We start from the raw sequence: 22,868 nt of genomic DNA on the forward strand, positions 1-22,868 counted from the left end.
AACAGACTCTCTCTTTGTTTCTGCTGGTATTAGAAACACTCCTCTGCAGCACTCACCCTCTGACGGCATGGCTTTGGGGTTGCAGTCCAAGTAGCGCTTAGAGAAGTGTGCCAGCACCCTCTCCCTCTCCTGAGTCTCCCCCATCAGGGCGAACTGCCGGAGGAACGTCCTGCAGCCACAAACACAAAGACGGTCAGAAGATCTCATCCAGTGAAGATGACGAGGAAAAATCATTTCAGTCCGCTGGAACAATGAATGAAATGACCATAATAATCTATCAGCAGTATTACTGAGTAATGATCGTCGTTCTTCCAGTAAGATGTGTTTTTGTGTGTAATTAAATAACTCTTTAATGACTAATCATCATGTTTATGAGTTGCCAGCGATAGAAAGTATCTCAGAACATTTATTCATGTGTTGTACTTGAGTATTTCTATTTCATGCTACTGTATACTTCTACTTCAATACATGTCTGGGGAAATATTTGACTTTTTACTACATTACATTTATCTTACAGCCGTACTTAAGCTATACAATCTGATGCATTCTCACAGTGTAAACTATCTCGCAGTACTAACTGCTTATTAACATCTTCTGAGGAAAAAGCTCATCGCTCCGGTATTATCCCACTGGAATGTGAAGGTGAGCGTGTTGAGTGTAGGATGATCAGTACAACTAATATCTGAGTAAATAAAACACATGTGAAACAGCATTAAGCTGTTAAACGATGTACACTGACTACATATGATGACTTACAGTAGACAGAGTACAGACTGTCATTCTACACGCTGGCCTCTAGAGAGCAGCAGAGGACAGAACGGACACTTCTGTTCTCTTCTTTTAATTCAACTTCCAAACAAAGATTGGTTATTTGCCTGAAGTACACTAAACATTTAGGGATTTTTTATATGATAAACAAACTGGCGTCTTGTCTTTACTTCACATTAGAAATATATTTATTATATTTTGTAATTATATGTATTTAAAACGTCATTATTGTGTGTTCTCACCGCAACGCCTGGTCGATAGAAAGGCCTGTGAAGTTGAAGAAGCTCAGATACTCTTCTGCTACCATACGAGTGAAGTCGTTACTGTGGAGAGACGGACGAGATAGAGAATAACACGTAAAGGGATGAACGTAGCAATCGAAAAACAACAAAATACATTTTCCATCACACTTTCAAACGCCGGCTTTCTCGGCTCAGTTTGTGCCGTCGGTCAGCGAGCGGGAGATTCAGACCGGAGGCCAGAAAACAAAAGGAGGAGATTCCCGAGGTGCAGAAACCCTTTAATCCCACACAGCTGACAGAGTGACGGGCAAGAACGCAGACGTAGTAAAACACAACACGCTGGAGGCAGAATGTGAAGCGGCGTACAGTGAATGTACGAGATACAGCATTCATTAAATAAACATAAGATGCAGCAGAAAGGAGAACATGTGAAGGCATCTTCTGTTTACAGACCTGCTTTTATGCAGCGTCGTCTTTTTACTGCTTGAATGAAATCAGTTTGTTCTTGTTGTATTGATCGGGTTCATTGTTACATCTATTGTGCTGGTTTTGCTTTTGTTGGACCTCACTGTTGAGCTGATGTTCTATTATTATCATGTTGGTCAAAAGGAGAGCCGTATACCTTAGTAGTACTCTTGGTAATTACTATTCATAATTACATAACTGATGGTAGATAATAGTAGTAAAAGTACAGAAGTTGTTGTTGAACTCTTATCAATAAACCATGAGAAAGGGATGATGTGTTGTCAACGACCTCGACAGACGTCGCTCTTTTATATCGTTTGAGGACCTTCAAGAGGAATTTAATCTCACTGATAAACAGGATTTCTGGAGGTAAGTAGAGCTGAGGAGTAGAGAGGGATCTGTCTTTGCACTGAAGAGGAAGGAGAGAATAACGTTCAGGAGTTTCTAAACTCTCTACACTATATATGGATATAAGTAGTGGATCGTAAATCAGGGGAGCAGTCGGGTCATTTTCTAACAGACTTCAGTACAACCTGACTCGTGTTTGCAACAAGAGGAGTGAAATATTGGAATAATACTTGATAACATTCACTTTTTGAGTTCTTTTGCAGAATATCTACTACATCAAACCGTACCTCCATCTAGCCGAGGTCTCCCATCCGCTGCCCTCTTTCCTGTTTCATGTTTCCATATTTAACAAGCACATTTTTGAGGTTTTCAGACATTAATAGCCTCAAACAACACCCGTCTGTACAGCTATAGCTCACTTCTTGCTGAGGTGGCGCGCCACGTCGGACTTCCGGAAGCCGTCCAAGTTGAAGAGCCGCTTGGCCAGCCGTCTGGCCGCCGCCACGTCGGCCCGGTGGCTGCCGTTGGTGAGCGTGTCGCTGCTGTCCAGACCCAGCCGCTCGCTGAGGTCCTGGTCCAGCTCCGAATCCGTCGCCAGGCGGGCCTTGTCCCTGCTGAGAGGGTGTGAAGGGGGTCAGAGGGGTGAAGACGGGGCAGAGATAGTGATGAGATATTCACTCTCGTGAACAATTAATCAGACAAACTGCAGCTCCATTTGCACTAATATCCCAAATCCATTGTCCATTGTTGTTGTTGTTTGTGTTCATATATGTTCTTTGATATATATTTATATTGTACATAGCGTTTCATGTTTATGCTTAGTTTCTCTGCTCTACTTTGTTGTCTTTAATGTCCTTGTTTTTATATTTTTCTTGTTTATTTGTATATTCCATGTATGTACGTTGAGTCAACTTCGATAAAACTGATTCTGATTCTGAAATAGAACAAACTATGACATGGAACTGATGGAAAGATGGGAAATTAAAAATGTTTTTGGTTCAAGGAGTTGAAAGCGGGACAAACGACAGATTTGTAAATAATTGAAAAGGAAAGAGAGAGAAAGGGGACACGAGAGGAACAAAGAATGATGGAGATATAATAATAAAACCATAAATAACTGCTGTATCAATAGTTTCATACTAATATCTGATCTGTGCAGCGCTGATGTTAACAAGATGTTTTAAGACAAGAAGAAAAATACACAAGGGAGAGATGAAAAGAGTCTGATCATGAGAACGTAGCTTAAAAGAAAGATAAATATCAGCTAACGGTAACTGAATGCAATATATATATATATATATATATATATATATATATAAATATATATGCATGATGATATAAGAGGATTTAGAGGCATGGAGGGAGCGATGGATGGCAAAGAGAGCAGAATATATGCAGTAGTAAACAAATCCCATATTTTACATTAATTCACTAACAAGTATGACAGAATGCATGCAAATCATTTCATAATCAAACACAACGTTTGGCATGATTACACACGTCACAAATCTCCTCTTTTGCCAGCTTCCCTGTTATCTCGTCCTAATTAAGCTCCTTCAAAGCTTAAACCAGTTCAGAAATGCAAAACTTATTACATCTGAATTACCCTGTGATAATATTTTAAGCATGTTATGTCACACTGAGCTGAAAGAGAAACTACTTTTTCGGGCTTCTAGATTACAGAGCCGAAGGTCTCTGAGTTCAGTTTGCTTAGGATTCGACGTGATGCTGACCTTCATTGATGCTGACGAGAGCTGGGTGCCAATTCTGGTCACGCCAGCCGGGGATGATAGAGAAACAATGACAGTTCAACAGCCGAGGGTTTTATTCCAGAAAGCAAGAAAAACACTTCCTGAACAAGCAAAGCTCTCATTTGGATTTCTCAGCATTAGGGACAAGCCAAGAGAAACCCCACAGTCCCAGAGCCTGAGCGTCCCACACTTACAAACAGTAATTAATAACAAAAGCTGATCGGGTATGAACGCTACGAGGGTGCAATGGTCCACTTTGGTTTCACAAAGTACACAGAAGAACAGGAACTACAGGTCTCTGAGGCTGTACTGAGGCTCAGCAGAGCTTTGAGCTGGATGCAAAAATGCTGATTTAGCAGGTTTAATGTCCACTACTTTAGTGCGTTAGCATGCTGCTAATTAGCACAAAGAACAGCTGAGGCTGACAGGAATGTCATTAGTTTTATGTATTGGACAAATTAAAAGTTTGACCTGCTGGTGGCGCTGGATGAAAAGTCAAGAGGATCACCAAAGTTATCACAGTTCATCCTGCGAGGGACATGAATGCGTCTGCCAAATTTCATGGCAATACATGCAATAGTTGAAGTAGATCACTTTAAAAACATAAATGTGAACCTGCTGGTGATGCTTGTGGAAAAGTCATCTGGGGACCATGAACATCTCTACCAAATGTCATGGCAATACACTAAAAACAAATGTGATCCTCATGGTGACTCTAAAGGAAAAGTCAAAAAGGGTCACCAAGGTCATTAGGATTTATCATCTGGGGACCATGAATATCTCTCCCAAACTTCATAACAATGTATCCCATTGCTGTTGACATACAAATACAGAAATGCCAACATCACAGAGGTGCTAGAGGGATCACAAACGTCACTCGGCTCCTCTGGAGACCATGTGTGTGTGTGTGGCAATCCATGTGATAGTTGAGATATTTCAGCCTGAACCAAACAACATTGTCAATCCTAACAGCCATGTTTTTAAAAAATGAAACTGTGTTCAAAGCAAAAACACAGACTTTAAGCGTAGATCTCAGTACTGGAGCTTTAACACATAAACCTTTGGGAGACGAAAACTGTTTTAAAACCGACGTGAACAGACTTGCAAATACAATTTGCACGTCTTCTGTCACTCACAAAGACATGTTTGAATTTTTTGTCCAAATTCTGTATTTAACTCCTCTACACGCAGACAGGTGAGTCGGGTTCCTGTAGGGACCTACCTGTGGCAGGACCGCCTGATCGACATATACCTCTCCTCGCTGCCTCCTGCAGCTGAACCGTGACAGCAGAAGACAGACGGCGCCCTCATCGCCGCCCCGCGACCGCCGCCTCGCCCCGGACCGCTCGCCCGGCTGCCCCCCCCTCCGCCCCCGGCCTCGTAACCCGAACGCATCACCGCCGCCGTCGAGGAGCACCTGTAGTCTCTCCCCGGAGGCCCGCCGACTCTGACATTCCTCTGCTCGGGTTTTGTTGGGTCAAACTGAGACTTCATGGGTTTCTCTCACTCTCCCTCTGTGTTTGCTGTCATTTGATCCTCACAGGATCCCCCCCCCCCTCACCCACAACCCCCCCAAAATAAAAGTAAAAGAGCTGTTTGTCCTGCAATGCTAAGCCTTCTCTATCTTTTTTTTCCCTTCTGAGTCTGTTTGCTGTTGTTTCTGTTCCCTCTCTCTCCCCTCCCCCTCCTCTCTCTCTCTCTCTCGCTCTCTCTCTCTCTCTCTCTCTCTCTCTCTCTCTCTCTCTCTCTCTCTCTCTCTCTCTCTCTCTCCCTGTTCCACTGTGTAAACTCAATGTCCCTCGCTGACCTTGGATTCAAAGCATGGCATGAAACTTGGCTTGTCTGTTGCCTACAAAATCCCCTCCCTTCCATTTTCTATACCCTCCATTCATTCCTCTCTCTCTCTCTCTCTCTCTCTCTCTCACAGCATCTCCTATTACACACTCATATCCATCCTTTTGGGTGTTGTACACATTTTATCCCAACTTGTTTTTGGTGTGAGCTGTTAGCACAACAAAGGTGTCGGGTTTAAACCTGATACACACCCACTGGCTGTGTTCCTTTTTTTAAACTGTTTGCTCTGCAGCCATATCTGCCCAGCGGAGAGAATAGCTGGCCTTTTGTCAACGCCTGGAGTCCATTGTGGAGTCTGTTTACAGCATGCGCTTCATCGGGGCCTGCAGGAGTCGTTCACAATCACAAGATTAAGCGCGGCACACATTGTCATCGTCGAGCGGTCTTTGAGAGAATTTCCCCGGTGTGTCAGTCTCTTGGTTTTAACGGCCTCCCCTTGTTATAATTGAACCTCCTCTCAGTCCATGAGGCACAATGAGCCACTGTCTAATAGAGCAGACGAGCTGAAAAAAGGGTGATGCGAGGGAGAGGAGGAGGAGGAGGAGGGGAGTGAAATTCCAACTTTTATCAAAGTATGCACTCGGGAAAATATCTGTCTCGTCTCCTGGATTCCACAGCTCCGGGGGCGGCCGGGCGGGCCGGCTACAGGAGTGCGAGAAGATTGGCGGCGCTGAGCAAACATTTACCTGAACTAGTCCAGTGTGATCTCAAATAACGAGTTTAATCAGGAAGCTAAGAGATACAAAAAAAATCTGTTTATGTTTAAAGGCGATGTTTGTGCGTGATACTTTAGAAATAACTCAGCTCCTGCAGCTCAAAGTTACACACCTGTATTAGATTAAGTCTAAAAAAAAAAGCACCTGACAGTTTAATTGCTATCCTCTTCTGCCATCTAGTGGTCAAAGCAACAAGGTGACCCGGTGCAGTCACTCTACCTCTGCAGTGCTGTCACAGTAAGTTAGTGTTCACGAAGCCGGGACGTCACACATAAGACCCGAAGCATATCGATCCCCACAATCACCGACCGATGGTCCCACATGTCTTGCAGAAAAGAGGAAGTAAGATGCATTGAGAGAGCTGTAAAAGTAATATTCTGCATGAAACATGAAGAGAACAAAGGCTCCGGGTATGAAATACAGTCTTCTGAGTTGCAGATGGGAGTCTGTAGAGGGTTAAAACAAAAGTCTTTGGGACTCTGACAGTCAAGGTGAGTTCCTCACTGCTGCAGCAGCCATCTGCCTCTGTCACACACTCGCACACACGCGCACACACACGCGCACACACACGCACACACAAAGCATGCACTTCAAGTATACAATCATCCAAAACCAGCTACAGATGCACGTGCATGCACACCCTCAAATATATACAGATACGGGAATATGCACAGATGGATTCACATATTAGACACACACACACACACACACACACACACACACACACACACACACACACACACACACACACACACACACACACACACAGCAGAGGGATCACAGGCAGCCTCCTAGCGACCTTCACTCTGAAGCTGCTCGGCTCCAGCAGAGCACTGCAGCACTGCTCTCTGCACAAGCATAACGACAAAGACGTTGGTCTGGAGGCCGACAGCTGTCCGTTAACGGGCCGCTGGCTTCATGTAAAGGCTGAATTAACATAAAAAAACTCTTTGACGTTGGACCAGGTTCAATTTGTGTCTCGCTATGAGCCTGAATGCAAAGAGACGTGTGTGATTTACAGCAGGAGGACTGTATCCTCATGTCCTTTCAGATAAAGATGCTGCTCTTGCCCTATTTCAGAGCAGAGTGGAGATAAATATATCAGAACGATACGCAACAACAAACGTGACCCAGATTCACCGTCACTCGGATTCTTGGTGAATCACTGAACAGTTCGACTGCGTCTCAGCTGTCAGCGACGTGAAACATTTTAGGATGAAGGTAAAAAAAAAAAACACCTGAACATGTGTTTCTAAAAACCAAGTACATAAATCTGCTGCTCCAACAGCCTCAACTCTTTACGGTTTCTGTCTTTTCACCAGATGTTTGAACCTGTGAGGCCTTATTATGAATGGAGCATTTTCCAATATGTGGTATGCTGATATTACTCAGGATGTGTACACAGTGACTTCAGAATACGCGTCTCAATAGAGGTTTTTACATCACTTTGCAACACACAGTCTTTCCTGTTTACAACCAGCTCTGAGCGTTGAACACAAACCAACTAGCTGATAGTTTGTAAAGCTGGAGTAGAGATAAGAAAAGCTCCCACGACCTGTCGATCACTGTAGCCCCGCCCCTAAAGCATCCCCTGCTTTATGGTCTGTTTGACTCTAAATGGACCATCATGTACTAAATGAACATCATGCTGTATTGAAGAAGACTTGAAACTATAGATTGAAACCATAAACTCATGTTTACAATGTTTACTGAGGTAATAAATCAAGAGAGAAGTCGAGTCATTTTCTCCAGAGGAGTCGCCCCCTGGTGGACACTAGAGAGAATGCAGCTTTAACACATGAAGCTTTGGCTTCATTCGCTTTTTTCCCCAAAGTGGCCAAAAAAAATGACGAGAAAACTACCACAGTGAAATTCATCGAGACCACTAGACCTGCTGCTCACTCACCTCGGTAATGAGAAGGACGGGTTGCTGTACCAGCTGCTCCCCAGCTGCGAACACCCTCTTCCTCTGGGCGGCGTGTCGTCCGAGCCGCTGCTCAGCCTCTCGCTGGACGGGGCCCGGGTGGCGTCCGAGTCGCCCGTCATGGTGAAGATGGAATCTGAGATGCTGGGCCTCTCGTCGTGGGCCAGCGGGGCGAAGCTGAGCTGCACGATCTGCCTGGCGCTCTGGCAGACCGGACCGTGGATGGCCGGGGTGAGCGTGGGCAGGTCAAAGGTCAGGACGGTTTGGGTGCTGGAGGTCAGCAGCTCCTCGCTGTCCAGGCTGTTGTACGACGTGCCTTTGGCCCGGTGAGACTCCATGATGCTCTCAAAGTGGCGGCTGAAGGTGTCCTCCGCGGCGCAGCGGGGACCGGAGACCAAGATGGGGGATTTCAGGGCCGGGTGGTGGTTGTCAAAAAAGGTTTCCATTGGTCTGGACAGAGAGGGGGAGGGGGAGGGGGGGGGGGGGGTTAGAAACACTGAAGCAACACAGATGTGTTTGAAAATAAAAGTTTAAATGTGTGAAGAAGCATAGAGCACTGGATCCCAACCAAAGATCACAGGGGGTGGAGCGGGATTTGTCTACTCTGAAGTTGTCAAAACTTGAATCATAATAACTCACTTCAGAAGTCAGAAATAGGAGTTCACATTCTGTTTAAACCTGGTATTTGTGCTCAGTGTCAGATAAAGATGAGTAGTAGTAAACTATTTGTGTAGAACCGGAGGTCGCCGCCTGGTTGTGAACCACTGATCTCGACTAAAGGACTCTAACTGTAGTTCCTATGAAGACAGGATGAAATGTCTGTTAATGATGCCACCAAACTTGTTTACAAGCTACTTGAGAAATAGGTTAGGAGTGAGATCTAAATCCAGATCAAAATATAGGTCAGGGGGAAGATCCTGCTTCGCTTTGTGAACTCCTGTGTGTGTGTGTGTGTTTGCATGTTTTCTGGTGTGACTGTGTGTTTTCACATTTCACCTCTTCAGCAGGTGTCCAAACACCTCTGGCTCCTCCTGAGCTGCAAACTGCTGCTTCCTGTTGTCTCCTTGCATCCTCACACTGGCCCAGCTCACCATTTCTTCCTCCTCTTCCTCCTCCTCCTCTTCCTCCTCCTCATCTCCCTCCTCCTCATCTCCCTCCTCCTCCTCCCTCCCCACTCTTCTCTCCTCCACCTCCACCCCGTCCGGCCTCCCGTAAGCCGGACCCCCCAGCGGACTGCTGCCCGTCCCCGAGGTGCCCTGCACGCTGCGGTTGCTCCCGAACGCGGAGTCGCCGTCGTCCTGCTCGGCCAGCAGCACCTCGTCTATGTCCGTCTCTCGGTAGCAGCGCAGCGGAACGGCGTCCAGGTCGGTCTCCGAGTACTTCAGCGTGCGGCGAATGATGCCCGTTTTGGGCGAAGTGCCGATAACGGTCGGAGGAGGCGTCACCAGCTCGACCTCCACGTGCTGCACCTCGTGGTTGGCGCAGAGCAGAGGGAGGGAGGACGGGGGAGTCGGGGTGGGAGACTCGCTGGAGTTACCGCTGGGGGGAGCGGTGGAGGTCTCCAGAGCATCTGCAGATGGAGAGAGTCAAACATGTGACTGGCTATATTTATAATTCCCTGTTTTAACTGCACAGAAAACACATTCAGATCATCCCTTTGATCTGATTGGTCCAGAAACATAATTAAAGGCCGAGTATGAAAACCTCAATACTATTTTGGTACCGACCGAAATGTCCCCAAAAAGTTTAGTAGCAAAGAGTACAGATTAAATGTCACTTGAGATCCATCATCCTCCTCTAAAGAATCTTTTTTCATTATTTAGGGATTTGAACCTACAACCTTCAAACTGAAGTGTACGTTCTCTGCCAACTGAGCTGTTTGGACTGTGAGGTATTTCAGGGAGTTGCTCCACATTTGGAGCCGTTCACAACAGGTTTCAGGCTAATTTATGTTTAAATGAAAGGCTTACTGTGTATTAAAGGGTTTTAATTGGCTTTTAATTCAAGCCAATCATATCTTTTATATGAAGGGTTTTTAATGGATTATTTTCATTGTTAAAGTATTGCTTAAGGGGCAACAATCCCTTAAAGTAACTTTAATTTTTCAATTAAATTAAAACTTTTCACAATAAGAGATGCCTTTTTAAAACAGTCCTCTGAGGGTTAACAGAAGGAAGAGATTTGAACCCTCAACCTTCAGGTCACTAAACAGCCTCTCTACCAGTTGAGCTCTCAAGTTCCATATGAAGATCTGTAAGCTAACCTTGATTTTTCATTTAATGTGCATTATCCACATTTCCTGGGGTTCACAGCAAGTTTCAGGGTATTTGGATTACAATATATCAGAATGTGTTAATCGGTTATCAGTTAGTTTTGGGGGTTGACAGAAGGAAAGCAGGAGGGATTCGAACCCAGAACCTTGAGAGTGCAGAGCACATTCTCTACCAGCTCAGCTATCAGGACTCCGCCAACTAAAGTTACAGCAGCTTCACTTTATTTAACCGATTTAAATTGTTTATCTCGTCTATTTTACGTCTTCTTATTTTTAAAACCCTTAAGGGGTTTTCTTTCGCCTTTTAATTTGAGCCAATCATATCTTTCCCAACTATATTTTTTGTGTGGATTATTTGCATTATTTAAGGTTTAAAGGGGTAAAAATCTCTTAAAGGAGTTTAAATCTTTAAATCAAATTCAAGACGGGCTTTTCACAACAAGAGGCACCTTAATGAAACAGTCCTCAAACTAAAAATACAGAAGGGATTTGAACCCAGAACCTTCAGGGATTGAACCAACTGAGCTATCAGGAATCCATGAAACAGAAAGACTCACAGAGAAGAATCAGAGTTTGTCGGTTTGAGATTGAGAACGTGTTTCAGTGTTTCAGTCTGTAAACTTTGTGTCTCTGCAGGTTGATAAAGTTTCTACAGTTTCTGTCTGATCTTCTTTGTGTCTCTGATTCTTCGACTTCCTCGCTGCAGGAGATGGTCGAGTGGATAAGGACGCCGACCGCCGACCCCGACGTCGCGGGTTTGATCCCCGCCAAAGGTACGCCACACTGGAGTGTTTGTGATCAATGTATGAATGTGTGTATGAGGGGGTTTAAAAATGTCAAAAGTTGCGTTTCACAAAATCCATTTCAACTTGCGAATTTCCGAATTTCAACTTGCAAATTTCAACTTGCGAATTTCCGAATTTCAACTTGCGAATTTCAACTTGCGAATTTCTGAATTTCAACTTGCGAATTTCTGAATTTCAACTTGCAAATTTCAACTTGCGAATTTCCGAATTTCAACTTGTGAATTTCAACTTGCGAATTTTCGAATTTCAACAAGGGTCAAAGAGTCAAATGAGTCAATGAGTCAAAGAGAGACCAAACAAACGAACAAAGCTGTTCGAACTAGCTAGTTTGACGGGCATTTTTATTTAGCTTTTGTTATCACTTTAAACGTTTATGTTGTACTCGGTTGAGCTGACTCTGCATGTTAAAGAGGAGCTAATCATGTGAACGTCACCTGTATATTACATATGAAACAGTAAACCTGCCTCATTAAGGCTCCGTCATGGATCATCTGCGTACTTTCCATATTGGTAAACAACAACAATCCCTTGAAATAAAAAATTTGAAAACTTCCACCTCAATTAACAATATATTTAAGTATTTTAGATGTCTAAAACCCCCACGAAAGGATCTAAATATTTCAACTGAGAAACAAATAATAGATAAATGGATAATCAATTAGTTTTAAAATGACCATCTCCTCCGTTTCATTTCATTTAAGTTTCTTTTGTCTTTTATTTTGAGTTTAAATTCCCTGATAAGGTGTTATCTTTACAAACGGGGGTCATAGTACTAACTTTGATTTAAGAGAGAAAGACTTGTAATTTCATCAAACTGTCTGACATCCCAGACATCCTAACGAGATGAAATTAAGGAGGACACGCTCTCACTTTTCTCCCCCCTGCTCGCGGCCTCCTCAGCCGGGGTCCCGAATAAAAACTCCCACTTGGCTCGAGCGATCCTCTGACAATGAAGCGAGGGAACCGGCGCTGCACAGCCGCTGTCCGTCTGAAAGACACACACACACACAGACACGCTGAGAGGCTGCAGAGGAATAAAACAACATGTTGGGAAACATGCTTATTCACTCTCATGTCTGTGAATACAAAGCTAGAGTCAGTTAGTTAGCTTAGCATTAACACTGGAAGCAGGGGAAACGGCTAGCATGGTTCACTCCATAGTGAAAATACACCAAACCATTTAAAGCTCACTGCTTAACATGTTATATCTCATTTGTTTTGCTTCACAAAAGTATTATACTGAGCATATGAATACACTTTTTAAAGAAATAATTCCTGCATGTAACTCCTCATAAACACATTATTTTACATGAATGTTTCTGTGGAGATTGAACGAAAAAGAATACACCGTGTTACATTAGTGCAATTTAGAGATGTTGGGAGATGGATTTTTGTAGTTTGGAGAGAGCTAAACTAACTGTTTCCTCCTACTTCCAGTCTTAATGCTAAGCTAGGCTAACAGCCGCCTGTTTCCAGCTCCATATTTTCTCATTTAACTCTAAAGAAATTTCCCAAAATGCCAGAATACTCCTTTAATTCTAAAACAAAAAGTGTGACTTGTGGTTCATCCGGTGCCCACCTGTATTCCTGAGGTGGCGGCGCCGGTCTCGTTGCTCTGGTGACTGGACTGACTGGACTGACTGGACTCGGGGGACACACAGTCCCTGTCCCCCAAGCTGCCCGTCACCCCACTGGAGCTCCGCGAGGACGACCCTCCCATCGCTCCGTTCTGCTCCGCCTCGCCCGGCTCCTCCGCCCTCTGCTGATCCGCCTCGTACCCCTCCGTCTCATCGCCCCGACCTTCCTCCTCGCAGTCCTCGTCCTCCTCCGGAGAGTCCAGCACCACCGGGCCCAGAAGAAGGATCTCCCTCCTCCTCTGCTCTGCTCGTTTCTGCTGGGCGGTGGGACTGAGCGGCCTGCGACGGGGATCGGGTTGACGATCGGGTGTTTGGTCGTCGCCGGACCCAAATCCTGCCTCGGGACTCGGCCTCGGGCTGTTCTCCAGCTGATTCCCCCACTGCTGCCTGGACGTCCAGCTGACCGGTGCCTCCTCGACGCTCTGATTGATGAAGAGCCTGCGGGCGAGCTCAGTGCAGTCCCCTCGCTCGAAACAGCTCAGGTCTCCTCTCTTGTCCAGGCCCGGGGAACAGGAGTCCCTGGCGTACTGCGGGAGCTGCCGGCGATGCAGCGTTGGGGTATCCGGTGCTCGGAGCTCAGCTTGGAATAGCCTGGGGTCCCTCATCGGAGAGCTGAGCTCGGTGGGAGGATGAGATGGACGGAAAACACGCGAAGGAATGGCGGGGGAACCCGTCGAGCTCTGACGCTGGGACTTCTGAACGCAGTCCTCCCGGTGCGTTTGATAATTAGTGCGGGAGTTCGTTTCGTGCGACGTCAAGACGGAGTTTTCAGGCTGGTGAGAGTCGGTGTTGTCTGTTTCTGGCGCGTGTTGGTCGTTTAAAGGGATGTTCATCTTAAGCGTTTGCTTAGACTGTTGTGCGTTTGGAGCTGAGTTGTGAGATTCTCCAGTGGGATCACCTAAAGCGTTGTGCAATGAGGACCTTCTTGCCTCTGTGAAAATGGAGGATACTTTGGTAGCCTCCTCCGCTAGCCTGCGGGCGACTTCAGGGCTATGAGCTGGAGAGGAGGATTTACTGTCACTTAACTGGTTCAAGCCCTCAACTACATTATTGCCAAGTTGGAGGAGTGCTCCCTGCGGTGAAGTGCTGGACCTTTGAACATGTCTTTTGACGGCTGGACTTCCTGCCACAGCTCGGTCCTCTGCCGACCAGTGAAGAGGGCTCTGGGACTCGACGCGGGACTGGGAGGATAGCTGGTCTGACGCCGGGCTCCGGGGCAGCCCGCAAATCGCCTGGCTCCTATCTGTGAAGTGGTCTTTGAGGTTTACGCTGATGTTCTGACGCTGAACGGGCGACCCGGCCCAGGACTGACAGCGCGGCTGCTGGTTGTAGCGTGAGGATGAGGCTTGCTCGAGTGCGTGGGCCAGTTTGATCCGCAGTAGAGGGGAGCCAAACTCCTCCACGGCCCTCTGGGTAGCTGCCCTGCCGATGGGGTCCAAGGCTGGTTGGCGAACGCCGGGAGTCTGCCGGCGACTCCCTGGAGATCGGAAAGTCAGCTTGGGACTGGAGCTGCACGATGAATCTGGACTCCCAAACCAAACCGGGTCGCTGAACCTTTTACGAAAGTGAGATGGCGTGGATCTTTCCTCTCTGGTCCCCCGCTCGCACAGAGAGCTGCGCGGACTGTCCAACGCCTTCACGTTGGACTTCTCGATGTAGCTGAAGGTGACCACGGACCGCGTGCCGTCGGCGACCTTGTCCTCGTTGAACCCACGGCAGTTCGGGGGAGTGTGAGGGACGCTGACCTTTCCGGAAGAGGGCATTATCGACGGAGAGCGGCAGACGGCAGACGCCCGTTCACGCGGTGCGCTCCGGTGCTTGGCGACCGTCGGGGAGCCTCCGGCCTGCTGCAGCTGGAAGCCGCTTCTAGAAGGAGACCGGCTGCGTGTGCGGTCCTGAACCGGACGGTGAGCCGAGGAGGTCTTGGCGACGCTCGTCTGGCTCGCCAGCTGAGACAGGAGCTCCGCTGGGCCGTCCTGAACCGAATGCCCCTGAACGATCCCTTCCTTCCCTCCGCTCTGATCTGGGGCAGACCTCACTTCCACATACAAATGAAGGACTTTCCCAGACTGGGACATGACACCTCCTCTCTGGTCGTAATGAGGACACAGAAATGGAGCAGAGAAAGAGAGCGATTGACAGACAAAAACAAAAAGGTCTTCTTTGTCCTCTTCCTCTTTTATATGTTTGTTGTTTCTGCTGGTGGTGCGTGTCAGTTTATTTTTAGGCGGTCTTTCTTCTCCCTCCCAGAGCGTCTGTGTACGGAGCAGAGACACACCGGCTGAGCGGCCTGAGGACAAACGTGCCCGAGGGACACCTCCAGCTGCGCCCTATTCTTCATACCTGTGCATTGAAAAAAAGAAAAAGAAGGATCTGTTATCTTTCATCTCCTCTAGTGACGCTACACACAAACAGGGTATGCCGGTATTTGTGAAGCACGCTTTAACTTGTTAGCGGTTGTCTGATCTGTCAACAGCACGTCCACAACAGATTCAAAGAGAGGATCTTAAAGCTCAACTAGCTCCTCTGTCAGTTGACGTTTCTTTGGTGAAATCTCTCAAAAAGCTCTTTTATTTTATTAGTACGATGGAGCAGGTTATCAAGTTATTAACACAATTTAAATTCTTACCAAACAAACATTGTTTTCTTTTACTGAACATTTAAACCAGTGGTGGAAGAAGGACTCAGATATTTTACTGAAGTGAAAGTAGTAACACAATACTGTGAAAAGTTTAAAAATATACTTAAAGTTCCAGAAGTAAAAGTACTCATTATGCAGAATGGACCATATTGGAATAATGTGTCTTTTATCATATTTCTGGTTCATAATTATTGATACATTAATGTGTTTATCACTTAAATGCAGCTGGTCATTTTAAATACTTTATGTACTGCTGGTAATACATCATTATGTATTAGTTGATTGTATTAATAATTAGAATCTGCAAAGTTGCTAAAAATAAATGTAGTGGTGTAACAATTACAATATTTTAATCCAACTATGGGATACATTATATAATATGTATTTTATTGATGACACAATTTGGAATAATAATGTCCCACATAATTGATTGTCTCTGTGTTTGGATACTAAATATTGTATTAACAGAGTCAAACATCAGCTTCAGGGCAAAGAAACTCTACAGAAACGTCTTCATTAATCTCTGTTAGCTGGAGCCTCGTTTATTTCCTCTTTATTGAGCTGAATCTCAACTAAACTCAGCTGAATCATCTCCAATTGTCAGCGTTCTGTTTGGCGCTCGTGCAGAACGACTTTCCGCGGCCAACAAAGCCACAGACGACAGAAACAAAAGCAAAAAGAGGAGGACGGTGAACTCCGTTCTGCTGCCAGCAGCGACAGCTTGGAGCCGCCGTATGGCAGCAGTGGGAGAGAATAACGTGTGCGCTGAAGATGGAAGTCGACAGAACAAAGAGAACTTGTGAGAGAGTTGGAACGACTTTCCCTCCTTGACCCCCGACTGATGTTCCCGCCCTCGTCTTCAAAAGAGACCAAACTCAATCGAAACAGTGTTTTCAGTCTCACGTATTCTTAATTAATTTACCCGGTTCTCTCCGCGTGGAGTCTGATTAACCTTTACTTTTCTCTTCTTTTTATTCACTGAGGATAAATAAAAGTAAAAAATGTTCCTCGAACAACTTTTACCGCCTCTGCATTTGTCACACTCTTATCTTATCACACCTCGGAGCTACCGTTCCCACAGATACACCATTCAGAAATTAAAGGCCTTTGTCCAGCTGTTGGTGGCTCCGCGGGGCTCCATTGTCTGTCAAAGTGTGAGGAAGACGAGGAGGCTCTTCGGCTGCATCATAAAGGTGATGGTGGAAGCCACCGGGCTGATTATCATTTGTTACCACCAAGAAAGAGCACTTTCATCATTAAAAAGATCATTTTCTCATGGGAGCTGAGCATTTAAAAAACAGAAACACTGTCGTTGTATTTAGGAAAATAAAGCTCAACATTATCAACCATGATGCAGGTTAGTGGTAAAGTTAGCCGGTGTGAAGATGGAGGTAAACAGAAGGCCAGGGGCTGCCTTGGTGTGTTGGAAGTTCAGATTAACAGAATAAATAAAAATCATGTTTATAGTGTTTACTGAGGTAATAAATCAAGAGAGAAGTAGAGTCATGTTCTCATAGACTTCTATACAACCAGAGGAGTCGCCCCCTGGTGGACACTAGAGAGAATGCAGCTTTAACACTTCCGCATCGGCTTCACTCGGCAGAACCGGAGGTTGCCGCCTGGTTGAACTCCAGCAGTGTCTGTCCTACAGATGTTGGCTTTGATAATGTTTTGTTGTATAAAAACGGGGAAATTCTACATGATTTCTGGTGTTTCAGTACGAACTGAAACCAATAAGAAAATGTTGTAGAGCGGACGCTTGTGATCGGTGTTTTCAGCTACATACGGTCGCGCACTTTACGACGTCATGAATGTGTCGGAGCTGGTCGAGCGATGGATCCACTGGGATTATCATCGCATATGATTTGTCGCCACTGAGAGAAGGAAGTCGCTGGGACTACACGTTATCGATTCTGGGAAAGAGCTGATGGGCCTGAACTTCATTTGATCCATCAGTTCATCGTCTGAGACAGATGTTGATGGGAGCAAGAGAGAGAGATGAAGACGGGCGAGAGAAAGAGCTCTGGAGATGGATGGAGAGCGAGCAGGAAACATAAAGAGAGAGAAACTAGTGTAGAGTTACAGGAAGGTCCACGTTAGAAACACACAACTGCAGATGTAACACAACCCGCTTCCTAAAGGACCAGTTCAGCTAAAACACTAAGGGACACATTCATCTACTTAACTGTAGCATTATCGGGGGGAAAAAAGAAGGTTTCTATACTTTACATGGATCAAAAGTGAACTTTAAATCTCCTTAAAGTCCTTAAAATGATTACCGGTCAGTCTGCTGAGAATTATCATGTAATACAATCAGAAAGCCCCAGAAGAGCTACTAAAAGGACCTTGTGGGGAGATTGTTTTGACGAGTGTAAAAATAAATGATGTGAAAGGAAAGGCCAAAACTATTCTACTCATTTAAAGAAGAAGGTTTCTCCATTCTACTGGTCAAATCAGACGAGGATAAAACATTCTAACAAGGCCGCTCGGTCTCACTGCTGAAGGTTGTTGGAGCCTAAAGGGAAAAACCTGCAGACACACTCAAATGGACCGTCAACTGAAAGCATCTTTCATTGTTTCTCGGAGGCTGCTGGGAAGTGTCACAGACATCCTTGGAGCAACAAGCTTCTGATATTTTGCCAGTAAGCATGAAGAAAAATGGCTTTTTTGCAAAGAAGTCAATCTTGCAAGGGTGGAAAATGCAACACAACACTGCTCGAGGTTCACAACACAACACTGCTCGCGGCAGTCTGTGAAATAGTCACGAAATGCAACGTTTTTGTTCAACCATGTAAAGCACAAAAGTGCTGCATTAATAAAGTTAATTATCAAAACAACACGGCAAAGCACAGCAACACTATCTATCAGAAGTATCAGGTATCTATAAAGGAAAGCGGATTTACTGATTTAGGATTAGCGCACAAACAACACAGAGGTTTATATACTGTAGCTTTACTTCTATTGTTATCCTAATGTGTTATCTGCTCGATTGTTTAGAGGAATAAAGAGTATTTCCCCACCTTAACGCTACTGTACTTGGGCAGAAATATAAATCAGGACTACACTGAGACTGGTTCATATAGAGGATCAGGACTAAACTGAGACTGGTTCATTTAGAGGATCAGGACTAAACTGAGACTGGTTCATTTAGAGGATCAGGACTAAATGAGACTGGTTCACAACCAGTTAAAAGCTTCTTCTCTAAACAAAACAAAAAAGGCCACAGCTGCTCGATATTGATGACTCATCCTCTTGTTGTCCTTCTGGGTCACAATGACACACACATACACACACACACACACACACACACACACGAATGGATAAACTCCACCAGGTCTTTGCTCGAGTAAAATCACACAGGTAATTAAACCCCAGGCAGCATGTGCAGCTCTAATATTAGGTCCCTGGATGCAACGGGACTGCGGGTGGTGGGGTGGGGGGGGGCACATGCTAATATTAGCCCTCAGCCTGCATGCTGCTGGCGCTGTGCACGAACAGCTATGTCTGCAGCAACATTGTGCAGCTTTAAGTAGCAGCACACTAAAGAGATTCACTCATGACTATTCGTTTCACGTAATATTAGGTTACATCACACTGTATTTGGCAAAGCTGCCTACTCGTGCAAATTCCCGATGCACGGCAGAGGGCTCGCTGTCATGCATCCCAAAAATGTGCTCGATGAGCTTTCCAGTCGCACTTGGAATTAAAGATTCGAGCGTCTTTGGTGGGGAGGACTTTTTATACGAGGCTGTCTCTCCTCCCGGAGACACATTCAGAGAAAGAAGAAGAGCGACGGGTTCCTCTGACTCATGCAGAGGCGCAGAGAGAGTGTGTGAGAAGAAAGATGCAGAGCGGCTTAGTGCCGGAGAAAAGACGAGAGAGGGAGCACACTGGACGTGACCTTGCTGCTTGTACTAACTCCTCCGTGCACTATACCTCGCATGCGAGCATCAACAAAAACAAGTGTAAGTTCTGCTTAAATGCACCCGAGCGATGTACAGATAACGTGCAGCCTCTCTCTCTCTGCCGAGCGCCGTGTCACTCTGCTTCCATTCAGACTATGTTTAGTTGGTTGTGGGATATTTAAAGTGAGGAAATGTGCTAAAAGACTCGACTCTGAGCTGCCATTTTTAAGAGAGTCCTCAAAGACTCACTGAGATGTGATCAAACATAATATCGCTATTTTATATCGGACAGAACAACAGAGAAAAGAATATTTTACTTTCTGAATTATTACTTTAAAGTAGTGCAGTGCATACCACGGTAATTTAGATATCACTTTCGCGCAGTGCCGGTCTAAGACTGTGGTCTTTTAAGAATTTAACTCGTATAATGGGATTATACAGATATTTGACTTTCACATGTAACATTGTTTGAGTTCTGCGGTATGATATATTTCCTTGTCTCTCCTCCCTGTGTCACGGTGTGGATACATCTCACTGGTCGTATCAGAATACCCTTATTTGATTGGCTAAACTGCATCACGTGACGTGATTTACAACGCATTGGTCGGTGTTTTTTCTGCACTGCTGAACAAGTGCCGTAAATGCCGGAAAGGAGCGTGAATAACTCCGCTGCTTTAAGGCAAAGGCCCGCGGCCCACTGAAAACGGGTCCGCGACGACCCACCAGTTGAGAATCTCTGGTCTACAGGATCGTGATGAGCGGTGAACAGCTGTTTGTGTGGCGTGTCTTCCATCTCTTCCGGTTTCATTCACCTACATTCCCCTGGGTCCTAAGCCCCTCCCTGTACAGCTTCTTATCACCTTCTAGCTTCTTATCACCCTCTATGTACCAACGTACATTTACAACAAATACCACACATACTACACGGTAATCAGCGTTGCATATGTGTCAAACTCTATCAGTGCATCTCCGGTCTGTCTTTGTTCACCCTGCATCGCTCTGTTCCGGAGCCTCTCCCAGCTGTTAGCAGACTGTTGTGCTAGCAGGCGAGTGAGCTGTACCCAGCATGCAGTTCGGCGGTGAAATTTTATAAATGTACAATAAATGTATTATTAGTGTTACAAATTGTTTATGTGTCACAGACTGTTGTGTCGTGGTGTTTTGCTCTGTTAAGGAGCGTTAGTTGTGGGTTGTTAATTGTTATAAAGGAACCCCTAGTCATGGTCATAACTATATATAGTTATGACCATGACTAGGGGTTCCTCTCAATACAGATAAGATAAGTAGCTCCGATGCTAACACTTCATACTGCAAACATTATCTTTAACTGCCAATTGAAGATAGGTGGCGGCAGTTGTTCCGGCTATGTTCCGGTATATTCACATCATACCGGTATACCGCCTAGCACTACTTTAAAGATTGTGTATCAGCTGTGGGTGGGTGATATAACAAAGCCAGAAGATAAAGATAAAATATAAATGAAGTTAACGCTATTCGCTATTTTTATTAAATCAGACAAATATGCTAACAATCGCTCTGCTGTTATCCTCTCTGAGGATGTGCAACAAACACAGGAACACCTTAAATAAAATGTTTTCTTGGATTATATATTTCCAGTTAGTGTTCGCCAACCTGCAACATCTTCAACATCCCACTGAAAGTGACTCACAATTCAACTCAAATCCTCAGCAAACTTTTGAAATGTCACAAAAAAAGGAATGTGAGTTTCCATCAGCTGGTTTTGTGCGAATAAACTCGGCTGCATAGTTTGGTCAGAAGTTGGAGCTGTAGGCTTCGTTCCACGCATTAGTAAACAGAGTAGAAGAAGAAGTAGAGGTTGCAAACCAGAAAGAAAACAAGTTGCCGTTGCAGATCCACGATGGAAAGGTCTTCAGGAAATTGTTTGAATTGTTTTTTCATGTCAGCTTTAGCATTGGTCGTGTTTTATGCAAAGACGTTTTTTATTTATATCGCCGAGATTAAATGTTCGCTACATCAGAATTTATTTATATCATTTATATATCAAAACCTGAGGGAGTTTTATAGAATGTAGCTGTTTTCATGCAGCTTTTCTGATCGGACACTTCAAGGTGCAACTAAAAATACGTGAACACACGGCTGATGATGCGTTGTCTTACAACTTTAACCCTTTCACAGTGTGTTTACACTTCATGAAAGTTAACTAACATTTTGGACACCTAAAAATGATTTATTCCAAGATGGCGACGGGCAAAATGGCAAAACGGCAAAACTCAAAGCTTCATAAAACGGAGGTCTTTTGGCAATATTCTGGAAAGTTTGTGCTGCGTTACAATGAAAACCTGCTGATTTCAAACTTTTCCTTCAAAATAAAGAACTTAAATTGACATCAAATTAATGCAAAATCAAACGTGTCAATGCAATGAATTGAGATCCGCTGTCACGCTTTACAAACTCTGCACACTTCAAACTGAGACTGATACATTGTGTTAGTTTTGTCTTACAGTTTGACCACAGATCAGATATCATATCTATATCATATCTAGATACTGTATCTAGATATATCAGATCATCACTTCATAATAATTATGGTCTAGCCCGAGCGTTCAGCACATTGTTGATCCCAAACCTTCAACACCGGTGGCACTGCGTGTTCCGACACGCTCTTGTGGATTATACAAAAATATAGAATGCAGTTCCCTCATTTCACACGCGTTGTCTCATGTACGCCTTCACACTCAACCCACACAAACAACTGAGGAGTTTGTGTTGTTTTCCTGCCCATTAGACACCAGCTTCACAAGTCTAACACCTTGCACATCTGGAGCATCTGTATCATGGTGCAAAGCTGTCAGCCAGCTCCGTGGTCGTTTCTCCAGATCGACTCCGAGCTGGCAGCAGTGAAAACCGGACACACTGACAGAGAGACGCAAACACAATCTTCTCAATCTCACACTCACCTCTCCTCCTCTCACACACAGGATTTACACCTCCCACATGGTTTGTCTTTGGCTCATCCTTTCTGCTAGTCCTTCTTTCCTCCACTCTGATCTTCCTTCCTTCCTTCCCTCCAGCAGAGCAGTGCAGACCTGTCCCACCAGCACAGACAGCCTCCCCTCCCCGGCCAACAACGCTCACACTCAGCCAGTTAGCAGGCTTGTATCCATTAGCCCCCCCCTCCCCCTTTCCCTCCCCCTTTCCCTCCCCTCTTGCCTCTTTCACATACATGCTGAGTCAGTGTGGAGAAGTCAGCGCCGGCATGGGGAGGTGCTGCAAGGAAGGGAACGCTTTAAAGGTACAAACTGGACCCGTTTCCATGAGGGACGCAGGTCAAAATAAATGTTTTTTGGGGGTGATGTCGTGTGCTGTACAGATTGTAATGCCGTCTGAGGCAAGTTTGCGATACCAGGCGACAACCTCCAGGTCTGAAAAGTGTCTTTAAAACGTGCATTCTCTCTAATGTCCACCAGGGGGCGACTCCTCCGGTTGTGTAGAAGTCTAGATGCCACGATTTGATCGTCTTTCTTCATTTATGGTCTTGCTGTGTTTTTTAATGAGGT

General features: G+C 45.2%; 1 protein-coding gene across 1 annotated transcript in view; it reads right to left on the bottom strand.

Moving 5' to 3' along the window:
- Positions 1–22,393, bottom strand: part of LOC306713299 (uncharacterized protein) — a gene marked incomplete at its 3' end in the record, with an annotated part of 58,505 nt that extends 36,112 nt beyond the window's left edge. Inside the window, exons 1-8 of the mRNA XM_079182952.1 lie at positions 22,269–22,393; positions 12,726–15,126; positions 12,017–12,134; positions 9,065–9,638; positions 8,051–8,518; positions 2,243–2,437; positions 1,011–1,091; positions 57–169 (exon numbers count right to left, since the gene is read on the bottom strand). Of these exons, the coding sequence (XP_079039078.1) occupies positions 57–169; positions 1,011–1,091; positions 2,243–2,437; positions 8,051–8,518; positions 9,065–9,638; positions 12,017–12,134; positions 12,726–14,861 (3,685 nt within the window). The 5' untranslated portion in view covers positions 14,862–15,126; positions 22,269–22,393. The remainder of the gene's footprint in view (positions 1–56; positions 170–1,010; positions 1,092–2,242; positions 2,438–8,050; positions 8,519–9,064; positions 9,639–12,016; positions 12,135–12,725; positions 15,127–22,268) is intronic.
- Between the last annotated feature and the right edge of the window lie 475 nt (positions 22,394–22,868).

This window comes from Pholis gunnellus, assembly GCF_910591455.1.
Source record: "Pholis gunnellus genome assembly, chromosome: 21".
In the NCBI taxonomy this organism is placed as follows: Eukaryota; Metazoa; Chordata; class Actinopteri; order Perciformes; family Pholidae; genus Pholis; species Pholis gunnellus.